Below are 12,335 nucleotides of genomic sequence, written 5' to 3'. Positions count from 1 at the left end.
ACCACTATCTACAGGGTGTCCGGAAATTGATTGCACACTCTTTTACTACATTTGACAAGGAAACAAAACGAGCATGTTTCATGGTTTATTTGCCGATATACCCTCCACCCAGTCGCACACACGCCCTCATACGGTCGGGCATGCCGCACATTAGGTTATCCAGTGTCTCCGCACTGATGCTGAGCCACGCTCGCTGGAGGTTCCTGATAAGCGCCTTCTCGGTGGTAGCCGGCTCCACCATGTCGAGCTCGCTCTGCACGATAGCCCACACGTTCTCGATGGGCGACAGGTCAGGGCTGTTGCCCGGCCATACACCCTTCTCCCCAAACCCTGGGAGGTTGTCCCGGCACCACTGTTGAGTGCTGGTGGCGTGATGAGCCGGAGCGCCGTCTTGCTGGAAGATCGCCTCGGACATCTTCGGGAGCAGCTCGACCTGTGTTGGCGGCCCCGTCTTTCTCTTCCGCTTCATCGCCGACGCTGCCGACTTCTTCAGGACCTCCTCCACGTAGTACTGGGCCGTCACGGTCTGGCCGCGGGGGACAAAGTGGAGCTCCGACAGGCCCTGATGACTCATCATGGCCCAGACCATGACTTTCAGCGGCTGCTTCACCGTGTTGATGGCAGGCACTTCAGCGCTGCTGTGCGCCCAGACGCGCTCGTTCTGGCAATTCGGCGGGTGCATGAGCTCGAACACCGACTCATCGCCGAACAAAACGCGCCGCCAGTCCTGGATGGTCCAGTTCTTCCGCTCCCGGGCAAATGCCAGCCTTTTCCGCTTCTGGGCTTCGGTCGGTTTTGGCTGGCGGCGCAGTTTTAGCGGCTTGAGACCCAAGCACTTGGTCATGTAGTGGTGAACAGTGGTCTTCGACACCGGGTGACCCTTCTCAGTCAGCTTTTTTGGCCAGTTTCCGCGTCGATTGGCGTCGTTTCAGCACGGCCTTGGCGAGCACGATTTTGGCCACTCTGCTCAGCACAGTCTTTCTCCCACGACCCTTACGATTCTCAAGTGATGCACCGCTGCGGTCGAGAGCTAGCCAGTAATAAAGGGTCCGGCGAGATACGCCCACTTGTCGGGCAACATCGCCTACCGTCATCCCGGCTTAAACCATCCCAACCGCGCGGTGGCGCGTCGTCAAAGTGTGCTCCCTCACCATTCCCGATATGGGGCCCGCGCGCGAAGACTGCCTCTCGGAAAATGACCTGTGGCCGCTCACTGCGGCTCGGGTCAGGTCACCTGCTGGGTCACGTGATCAGCTGACACGCTGGGGTGCCCGGGGGCGGGGTCGCGACCCTGCCTAACCGGTTTGGCGGGAGCATGTGCGGGATACGGGCATATGGACAGTGTGCAATCAATTTCCGGACACCCTGTATCTAGGTTGCAACCCCCGCGGCCTCTTGGTGTTGAAGAAATTCGTTCCCTTCATTTGAAAATGAGCCTTGTACAAGGCCCTATCTTCAACATGGAGCGACCGTTAGTGTGACGTCACCTCGTTTAGTCATTCTGATTTAAATGGGTTTGTTCGTTGAAAAATCGCTTAAAACTTGGTCTGAACTTTGTTGTGGTGCCTACAGAGTAAAAAGAATCAGCTTTATGACAGTAATGTGGCCTGGGGAAGGAGGTAATTTTGGGCTGTGACGTCACATATTTGAAAGTTTGTGTTTGGAATATGGGAAGCCGAAGATGTTTAATTAAAGATAAATGCCAGAACCGTGTTCCTGGTCATCCAATCTATAAAGTCGGGCACAATTTAACTGGTTTTAACAACATTTTAGAAGGTGGGATAGTCCCTTTAACCCGGCAGTTGCTGGGGTATTCCGCCACCCACCGTTTGCTGGGGGGGGGGGGGGCGTTAAACGCCCCCAGCCGATAACTCGAGAACCGATAGGCGCAGCGAAACGCACGAGGCGGCAAACGAAAGAACGCGACGAGACGCTTCAGATGAGTAGTTTAAAATTGAATTTTGAGGTCACAGGTCGGGTCAAGGTCAGGTCAAACACCTGAAATCGGGCTTTCAGTAGCATGGACTTCAGGACTTCGCAATGGGCGCCTCTCGTCATAAACTCTGTCCAAACGGTGCGCAATCCATCATATAAGACCTACAAGAGTGTCACTTCCATGTAGGGATCAGTCAAGCATAGGTCAGGGTCAAGGTCAGGTCAACCGGGTAGGCACATATCCCCGAAAATCAAAACTGATATTCGCAGCCTGTGACACATGTTTTATGGGTAATTTGGGGCGTATAACACGATGGTGACATTCATTTTATCATATGTGTACGTGTTTGGCTCAAAAAGTTCAATTTAAGAAATGCATGTATCATGGTCGTGAAGTCGTCACGAGAAATTGCCAAGATTCAGTTCAAGATTTTGGAAAATGCGGAACAATAATCAATAATCGAAGATAGCCATTTAATTGTTCATGGTATTGGCAGTCTAATGGCGTTTACGGCATGTCTGTATGTCTATTCTGTGATTTTATATGATTTTTTGAACATATGCCGTTTTTGGTCGAAAACTCAGAAATCATGACGTCACTAAAACCTCGATATCTCAAAAATTTCCCGCCCGATTTTTTTGAAACTTTGTCACAATAAACTTCAAACAATTCCCTACAGGTACCCAAAATTTGGCGCGCCTGCGGCGCGCCGTTTTTATGCTATGGCCCGGCGAAAAAAGTGGGGGCGTTTAACGCCCCCCCCCCCAGCAACTCGCGGGTTAACCCACGCCTTCCTCCTTCCTCCACGCTAAGCTGGGCTTAAAATACGCGGATGTCAGCAACTTATACGATAAGCTGTGCGTGCAATGTTCTGGATGAATTAGCTAGCGCACTTCCTTTCCAGTATGGCTCGCCGCTCAGTTACTCTTTGCTCACGCAATCACGCATCTAGCATGCATGAGCTCTGTGCGTCATTGATTCAGCCTAGGACGCATTGCCGAGCACCTATCTCTATTGGCACAGTGATGACAGCCCTAGTCAGCGCCGTATGACAAGGTAAACCGAGCCACACCGCCACGGCAACTCCATCGCCGTGGCCCGGGACCGGGCGCAGCTGGCGGCCAACACGCTCGTGAAGTGGGCCCGCCGGAGTAAGATGGAGGTCGCGGGTCAGAAGACGCAGCTGCTCGTCCTCTCCCAGAACCCCCGAGACGCCGTCGACTGTCACATCCACGTGGCGGGTCAACTGGTGGAAGGGGGACCTGAGCTGAAACTTCTGGGAGTGACGCTAGACAGGACGCTGAGCTTCGGCCCGCACTGCAGAAGTCTCCGTCGGCGCGTCCGGCCCCGAGCGGCCCAACTCCGACGTCTCACCGGCCGCAGCTGGGGGCTGCAAGAACAGCAGCTGCGCGCCGTCGCAAACGGCTACGTGCGCGGCGCGATAGAGCACGCGGCTGCTGCCTGGCTGCCGGCAGTGTCCAAGTCCAACATCGAGATCCTGGAGCGGGAGATGCGCGCCGTGGCGAGGATCGTCACGGGCTGCATACACTCCGCACCACACCACGGTGTGACGGCCGAGGCTGGCATGCTGCCTGTCGCGGCACGACGTACTGCGCTAGCGGCGCGTATGTTCGCGAAGGCTGCCGCGCTCCCGCCAGAGGACCCCCTCCGAGCGGTCGCCATGGCTGACCCCCCTCAGCGCCTCAAGCTGGTCACGGGGTGGCGCCAAGTAGGCCGGGAGGCCCTGCGGAAGCTACGGGTTGAGCTGCCGGTTGAGGCCCTGCTACCAGAGCGACCGCCACCGTGGACGCCCACCGGCAAGATCACCTTCAACCTGAGCATTGGCGCGCTGCCCGCCGGTGCGGCGAGGTCCACGAAGAGAGACGCAGCGCTCCATCACCTGGCGTCCATGACGCAGTGCGCGACGTGGGCGTGGACCGACGGCTCGTCGAGCGGCGGGATCCTCCGCGGGGGGGCTGGCGCCCTCATCGTCGGAGCTGATGACAGCCGCACCGAGCTCCGTGTCCCAGCGGGCACACTCTGCTCCAGCTTTCGAGCGGAGATGGTCGCCCTGCAGGTGACGCTGGACCACATCCTGGAACACCAGCGGGACGCACCAGAACCAGTCATTATATGTACCGACTCGCTGTCGGCGGTAGCGGCGCTGAGAGAGGGTCCGTCGGCACAGCGCTCGGCCAGAGGCGCTGCCATATGGAAGCAGCTACCGGAGCTCACCGCCGGAGACCGAACGGTCACCCTCCAGTGGGTTCCATCCCACTGCGGGATCCCAGAGAACGAGTCCGCCGACGCCCTGGCAAACGAGGCTGCGACGCTGGCACAAGAAGACGTCATGCTCGATGTAGACACCATCTACCGAGCGGCAGTCCGCACCGCCAGAGACCGCGCCGCAAGGGACAGGCCGACATACCCGGACCCCGACCGCAAAGCCGCAACGGGGTGGTACAGAGAGCTTATGGGTGCAAGATGGCCACCACCTCTCACCAACATGGACAGGACGACAGCAGTAGACGTCCACCAGATCCGCACTGGGCGCTGGAGCGGCTCGGCGCAGTTTCTACATTCCATCGGACGAAACCCATCTGCGGACTGCCCACAGTGCAGGAACCTCGACTGCCCTGCAGCTCGTTGCCCGCTGTGCGGCGAGCAAGCCGACACACCTCGACACATTCTGCTGACCTGCCCGGGACTGATGGGGGTTCGCCTCAGAATCCCGGCGGTCGGCAACATACTGCCGACGGTGGAAGAGGTCAGGCGCGGCGACACGGTGGCGGCCCTGGTGGCCGCCTTCAGGGCCCTCCAGAGCTGAAGCTACACCGCGGCTCTGCCGCGGATGGAGGGAAAACCAACAACAACAACAGCCACACCGCCCAGCGTCAGCGCTGATTGTGATATCACTGGGCTGACGTCACTGGCGTCATTGTGACGTCATTAGTCCAACCGCTGACGCGCAGGCCTTCCAGCCGCTCACGCAAGTCACAACGGCTAGAAGGCTCAGTGGTAAGCAGGTGAAGTGTGATGAATAATCACCTTTAGTTCACACTGACACTCGAGCATGGATCATTTTGTATGGTACCGGCATATTACAAGCCTAGACATTGGAATATCATTCATTACTTGTGATGCAGCTTCGCACATGGGCGTCGTTATTGCGAGACTGCCAATATGCGGCTGCCATCACATGTCGCAAGGTGGTTACGTTTTTACCAGACTACCGGAAGTCAAAGCGTCTGGGCTATAACATCTGTGTGGCGGGGCGGCATTCCGATGTTGTGTTCGTCGTCCGGCCCTTCCGTGGTTGGGTTCCAGTACGCAGCTGCCGGCGGCGATCCAAGGCCGAGCCGGGACGGCCGGCGCGCGGAGGTCAGACCCAGTCATCGGGCTCGACCATGCGTAACGCTCGTACATCATCGACAGGAAATGGGCCCGATTTATCACGTGCTCGTGTAGGGGTGGGAGGGTTTGGAACGTGCAGGCGCCCGTAGTTGCAGGTAGTTTATCAACATAGCGGTCACGCCAGGAAAACCAAGTCAGCTCGACAAACTGACGCAGCCTATGAAGTTTACGTAACTGTGAGCCATCTTGACTGTCTGTTGTTATCTACATTACGTATCGACCACAGAGCCACACGCCCAAAACAAAGGAAGTGGTCGGCTGTCCAACTGACGTCGGTGCCCATCGCCCTGTCCGGCCGCTCATGGCTAAACAATAGAGCCAGCACCACCATCGTCGGGAGGGGACGGCCGGCGTGCCAGGAGGCCGTCCGTCAGGGCGCGTGCCGGTGCCGGGCGCGTCACGCGCTCCCCGCCGTGCCAGTGCCGCTCTAAATCGGACGCGGCCGGCCCCCGCCACCGATGACAGTGGAGCATTTATCTGCGACGGCGGCGGTTCAGAGCGGCGCCGCTGGCAGTGCTCCGGACTGTCCGTCAGGGCCGGACGGCGGGCAGCGGGGGGCGGCGCCGCGCCACACAGCACTGCCAAACGGCCAGCTCGAAATACCGGTCGCTGTCGGTGACGACAGTGCCGTGGGTGCGGCGCATGACTTGCGGTGCGGCCCGGCGGCGGGGGCGGCCAGGTACGGCCAGCTCCGGAGGCCGCCGCTCCGGGCCGACGCAGAGGCGGTCGCAGCGCGTCGTTCCGCGGAGTCGCGGCGCGCCCGGCGGTCCGTCAGACCGCGTCCGAGCCGCCCGTGCGGCCCGCCGCCGCTGCGGTGGGTGCGCAGATTTTACCGAGCCGGGTTCACCCCGCACCACCGAGCGTACACCGTCACACCGTCATCACGGCTCTATTACGGCTGGCGCGGGACGCCACCGCCACCACCGCCGCGCCTGGAGCCGCCATTATTTACGCCAAAGCCGGCGGCTTTCATTAGCTATTCCCGTCAGCCCACGGCCGGCCGTCGGGCCGCGCTGCCGGCGCCGTTTCTCCCTTTCTCCTTGAGCCGACCGGCCGACGGCGAGCGGCCACGTCGTACCGCGCATGCGCAGTAGGGTCCCCGCGGCACACCAGACGCCAGTCGTTTACCAGGCCTTGGTTTACCAGCAGTTGCGGAGGTCGGACGGGCGAACGATGCGGAGCGAAAAGTGATTGACTGGGGGCATACCAGGGCCGTATGGGACGTACGGAGATTTGGTAAGGTCTTCGGATCCGAGGGCTCTGCGTCGAAGAGTGTGGAACGGAAGTTTAAACAATGAGATATAGTTTGAAAGGTTCTAAAGAATCGTAATGTGGCGGCTATAACGACAGAGGAGCAAAAGGCAAACAGTCTGCCGAGTGCGGACTGCGGAGGCAAAACAGTCTGCATCAGGCAACTATTTGAAAAATGAAAAGGCAAGAGAAGTTAAATATCAAATTGCGCAAGGCCATCGTGAGTGACGAAGCAGCAGAGCAGTAGGAGTCAGAGTAGCTGGGGTGGGATGGGTGAACTTCTGGTGGAAAACCCCACTTAGGGTAAGACCAAGTTAGCGCTGCAACTGTGTTGCTTGTAATAAAACTAAACTGGCTCAAAAGAGAATGGTAACAAAGCCAGGAAAACGCCGGGTGTCTTTAAGGTTACAATTGCAATAAAACTGTGGTACAGAACGCACATGAGGTTCTAGGGAGGCGGCGTGGAAAGGAAGAAGTGTAGCTCAGCGTTTGCCAAAAAGCTTTGTCGAGACTGTTCACGGCATTGTTTGCCCGGTAGTCTGTAGACAGCCGTCGAATTTTTCATCAATGGAGAAACGGCCACGGAGCGAAGCTGTTTTAGTGCATATTGAATCTAGCTGGTATTGGTATACTTCGCAGCAGAAATCCATTCCGGTTTTAGAAGCTAAGAAGTCGCAGCACGGCTGACCGAACTCGAACCTGGCTGGCCTTCTGGGGATTACCAAAAGTTGTGCAACCATAGTTGGCCAGCGCGCTGCGCGGTACGCTGACGTCTATAACCCATCCCCCGTACCGCGGCGCCGGTCAGTACCGGGTCCCATTGATTGGCCGTCGGTCCCCTGGGCCGCGCGTGGGCCGGCGGGTCTGGTGGGACGGGCTCGGCCCGAGTCGGGTGCCGGCGGACGCCCGGCGACCGGCCCCGGCGGCCGATGGTATCACCCCTCCCCCCCCCTCCCTGCCCACAAAACCGGCCCCAGACTTGGCCGGCGGCCAATTCACCGGCGCTCCGGTATAAACACGCTCCCCGGCGGGCTGTGGGGGGGGGGGGATGGGGTGCGTGCGTACAGAACCAAGGGACCTTCGACTCTCCCCCGCCCGCACACACAAGGCCGACAAACACAGACAGTGAAAATACACACACACTTCGCCGATCGACCAGAGGCTATCGGACAGGCCAAAGGTGTAGTTCGGGCCCGTGCACCAGGAAAGTCAGACCGGCCGAACCAAAGCCGAGAACGTTTCCTGCCACTCCCCGTTCTTTTCCTCGCTATTTTTGCGCTTGCAAGGTTTCTGGACATCAATTTGACAGTACAGCTCGATGATGAAAATAAAGCACCAATTTTTCAGCCAGCAGAAATTCTGGTTCACCGCCTTTGGCATCATATATCATTTCTTTTCAATATCCACAGGCTCGCCGAGAATTTTATGGTGGTAATGATGTGGCATTTGACTCTGGGCCATTCGTCCGTAGATTTCCCCCTCCTCTGAAGTTCCTCGGAGCTTAACTGAAACCCGCAGTGGAACGAGAAAATGTTTGCAACATTTGGACATAAAGGGGGATACAGGTTACGCTATCGAAGCCAGGCTAGGAACAAGCATCGACAATTAACATCAACATCACAAACGAGAATAAACTGCCGGGGGTGAATGCAATCCTATTCGCAGCCAAATCTAAGCTATTAGAATTTACGGTCTGCATACCTCGCTCAGCTTAGAATAGCCATGCAAACTACCATCCAATATCATTCTTTCGTCGGACGCCCGTTGGTCCTCCCTAAACGACGGCGTTCCACCGCCCACTCCCACATGAATCATAATCCGCTCCCTATGAAAGTCCGCGTCCAGCAATAGCCATCGTTTTCCAAAACCGCCGCTTTCCATGCGACTGCCGTCATCCATCAGCGCCCCCCCCCCCTGCCCCGCTCCGACCTACGCAGCAGCAGCGCTCCCCTCCCCTCCCCAGCCCCGCGGCCAGTCATGGCGGAGCGGCCAGTGCGCATGCGCGCGGCAAACCATCATGGCCGCCGTCGGTGAGTCACCATCGACCGTCCGCGGCGCCGGTGAACGCCCAGCGCCGGCCGCGCCAGGCCCCGCGAGCGAGGCGGCCCGCGGCCCCGGCCCGGCGCTATTACCACGGCCGCCAGGTATTCTCCACACACGAATATTATTTATGTGCCGTACCCAAATGTCGACGACGTGACCGCGCCCGCAGCGCACGCTGACGCCAGCTGATGGTGCTGATGGAATCGCCGACGCCCGGCGTACCCTCTCGTTCCGACCACGGCTGCACCCTAGGCCGGCTGCTCCGCTGAACACAGCAGCAGCTCCGGACGGCAGTGCTGTGCATCTGGTAATGTCCAGTTTCGGAGAACTCTGCGCAGCTAAGCAGCCTTGTCGAATGACAAAGCGGGCTGGCGTGGTAACAGCGTTTGTCAGCTTTGGACACCCTCCCAGATGGCGACATTCACTAACACAGCAGGAGTTGTGGCGCTGTGTCTGAGTAGAAGCATATGGCGGTTCCCAAGGTGCCACCTCCAAATATCAAATCATCGCGACTAAGCCTTACGAAACCACCGCGAACCACATCAGGCACGGGCTTGCTTAGGCACGGCGAAATCAACGACACTGCCGAATCCGTCCGCCCAGTTGCGCGGGATTTCACACGGCGTGCTAAGGCGAGGTCACGTCACCATACTTCGCCCCCAGCAGAGAGCTAATCGGGCAGAAAAACAGCACGTCCGCAGCCGAGCCGTCACATCCTGTTCTGTGACCAACGCACGGACGGACGGACGGACGTACGGACGGACGGACGGACGGACGGATGGACGTATAGACGCATAGACGGATAGACGGATGGATGGATGGATAGACAGACGGACGGTCACCTACCAGCGGTATAGAAAGGAGGGGACCGGCCTGGGCTATGGAACAGTGCAGGACGGTACAGGATCTCATCAGACGCCAGTGCAGAACCTCATCAGACGCCGGTGCAGTGCCATCCAGCAGCAGACCCCTACCAGACGTCGCCCGGGGGCCTGGTGGCTGATAGAGCCGGGGAGCGGCACAGCCCGCCGGGGACTGGACTGGGGACGGAATGGACAGGGCTGGACGGACACCACTCAGAGACGGCAGCCAGCAGGCGTCAGGTTGGTCGCAGAGGCGCCAGATGTGTCGTGAAGGGGACGCCGGAGACCAGAAACCGATATTCCCATGGCGACAGATCGATCGCGGTGAAACCGTTCATCGGATGGTCCGCTTATAGCTCGCTTCTACGCATTGCCAAAGCGGCGCTGCCACCACTCGTAGTGGGTACTATTGACAAACCGCCTGCCGTGCCAGTCACATTGGCAGTACTATGCCTTTAATTACATTGTGGCGATCGTGAAACTGCACAGCAACTAAAAATGAAACTAAACAAAAATGTTTGTGTACTTTGTTGTAGCATTAATTACCCACGAACGCCCTCTGACATGAGGAACACATGTGAGCCCGATCCTGCGAAAACCTGTGCGCCCGTCGATATCGATCCTAGTTCAATGACTTGAGTAGCCACTAGCCTCGTCAGCAGCCTATGGCACTACGGAAGTGTTTTGGGCCTTTCAGTAGTGCTCAGAAGGCGGTACGACACCGAGCGGTTTCTCTGCGCCATGGCGCCGCGTGTTGCCATGCCGAACGGAGCGTGCTGACCGCAGAGCTGGGACACAGCGCCACCGGTTACCGTAACACAATTTTCCCAGCATTTCGGAGCGCAATCAGGAACGCCGCTCGTCGCCCCCGCCGACGATTTTAATTGATGCAGCGATGCCTGGAACCCGGTGCCGGGAATAAATACGACTCCTGAGTCGGAGCGGCCGGTAATTTGTCTCAGTAACGAGCCGTGACGTCAGACCGGTAACACAGCAGCGCCGTGGCGAATTCCGTGACGAGTAACTCGCCGATACAGTTTGGATTTCAATGGAAAAAGACGGATAAAGTAACGCCTTTCAAGTTCTATCACTTTGGTTGACAACTCTTCTTACTTGATCCATCAACGCTCGATTCAGATATTTCATCGCTCGATCCAGATATTTTCTAATGCCATTTTCCTGTGAATAGCAGCTGACGAACCGATTCAATGCACAACCAGCACAAGACGCGCTCACCACGCCCAGTGTACCGACTTCAATTCATCTACTTTTTCATATTGTGCAATCGGTTCATGAATACACCAATTTTCATTGTGATTATTCATCAGATATCATCAGACACCAGTCTACACTGGCGGATCCAAGCCCAAGAGGGGGAGGGGGTATTTGGGGCTTTAACTCGACGAATTAGAAATCAATAACTTAGCGAGATCTTTGTGACTGTCCGGTACCCCACACGCTTCGAGGGCAGATGCAGAGGGCAGAGAGCCATCCGAGGTCAATCTGAGGTCATTTCAGGGTAGCGTGGGCTACCGAAATCTCGAGTCGCTCTTAGCTTCCAACACAAACTTTGTTTGAGCTCGATCTCCAGCACCCTTCGATAAAATATGGACATTGTGTACCATGCCCTTGGTACCATGCTCCGTAACGACTGTGATGGATCACTATAGAATAGCGATTCTGTCCAAGTGCAATGGTGTTTTTCTAAAAGCTTCATCATTGTAGCGAGATACTCACAATTACAGTTAAAATGTAGCTAGAGTAGTAGCCACCGAATTCTGCACTGCCAGCGAATATGCTAATGGAAAGAATGGCGCCACATTCCACGTGACCCCACATCCTGAAACCACGTGCACGAATAAACAATGTTCGCAGGATTCGGCTGGAAGGAAGTCAAACAAACCATACAGGCTCAGTTGGGTTGAAGCGGACACATTTGCATTCGACAGACGACAGACTGAGGCACTGGTACGGCACAACGACATGAAATAGGCGATCCAGTATGGTGTATGAACGTTGAGGACCAAAAATCATGGATCCTCAGCATTGAATTTAAGGCAAATGATTCTTTTCAGAGTAAAATCGATCCTGAGAAAGAATAACATGATAGCTCATAGCAGCTGTTAGAATGGCGCGCCCTTTGCGTTGTGGACTGAGACGCAGCCTTCCCGTTATATAAACGATACTTGATAGATATATGGATAGATGGACAGATAGAAACGTTTGTATTCCGGACTAATAAGTCGAAAAACATACAGCAATCGGTAGACCGTGGGACACAACAGCAATGGGGAGCGAGATATGGCGGGTCCAAAACTCACCTTTTGAAGTGCTCCTTTATCCGATCCTCGGTAACACTGTCAGGCAAATTTCCAACCCAGAGATGTCTAGTCTCTCTGACCATTTTGTCCTAACGCCCTCATGAGTATACCATCGCTTTTCGCCACAATCACAAAAAATTCACAAACACCACATGGCGACACGCTCCGCGACCTGCAGCACATTCGCTCACCTCGCACTGTTGCGTTCTAATGACGTCACACACCAGAACCCCGACAAAATAGTTGGCGTCCACCTGCTAGCAAAATCTTTTGGAGCGCCCGGCACATACTAGCCAAGGCGAGTCTACTACTGATGACGCTCACGACAGCAGCGATACCTAGTGAGAGAAATGTTAACTATAGGGGTAACTGATGACCACCAGATGGCAGGCAACATTCATTTCTATATTTCAATTGAAATGTTCTACTGGCGAAAAATGAGATGTTTTGTGGACAACCAGCTTAAAAAAGGCTTGAAAATAAAAGACCACCCAAGTTTTGTGACCA

The 12,335-nt window shown here is 56.4% G+C and overlaps 1 protein-coding gene across 1 annotated transcript in view; it reads right to left on the bottom strand.

The window, feature by feature from the left end:
- The window catches only part of LOC122375606 (msx2-interacting protein-like), a 30,808-nt gene extending 18,779 nt beyond the window's left edge, over positions 1-12,029 (bottom strand). The window contains exon 1 of the mRNA XM_043355109.1: positions 11,829-12,029. Coding sequence (XP_043211044.1) covers positions 11,829-11,911 — 83 coding nt within the window. The 5' untranslated portion in view covers positions 11,912-12,029. The remainder of the gene's footprint in view (positions 1-11,828) is intronic.
- Positions 12,030-12,335: the final 306 nt, after the last annotated feature.

The sequence above is a fragment of the Amphibalanus amphitrite genome, unplaced genomic scaffold (genome assembly GCF_019059575.1).
Source record: "Amphibalanus amphitrite isolate SeventyFive unplaced genomic scaffold, NRLGWU_Aamphi_draft 001881F_arrow, whole genome shotgun sequence".
Taxonomy (NCBI): domain Eukaryota; kingdom Metazoa; phylum Arthropoda; class Thecostraca; order Balanomorpha; family Balanidae; genus Amphibalanus; species Amphibalanus amphitrite.
The sequence above is the reverse complement of the archived record's forward strand: the minus strand, read 5'-3'. Positions and strand labels throughout refer to the sequence as shown.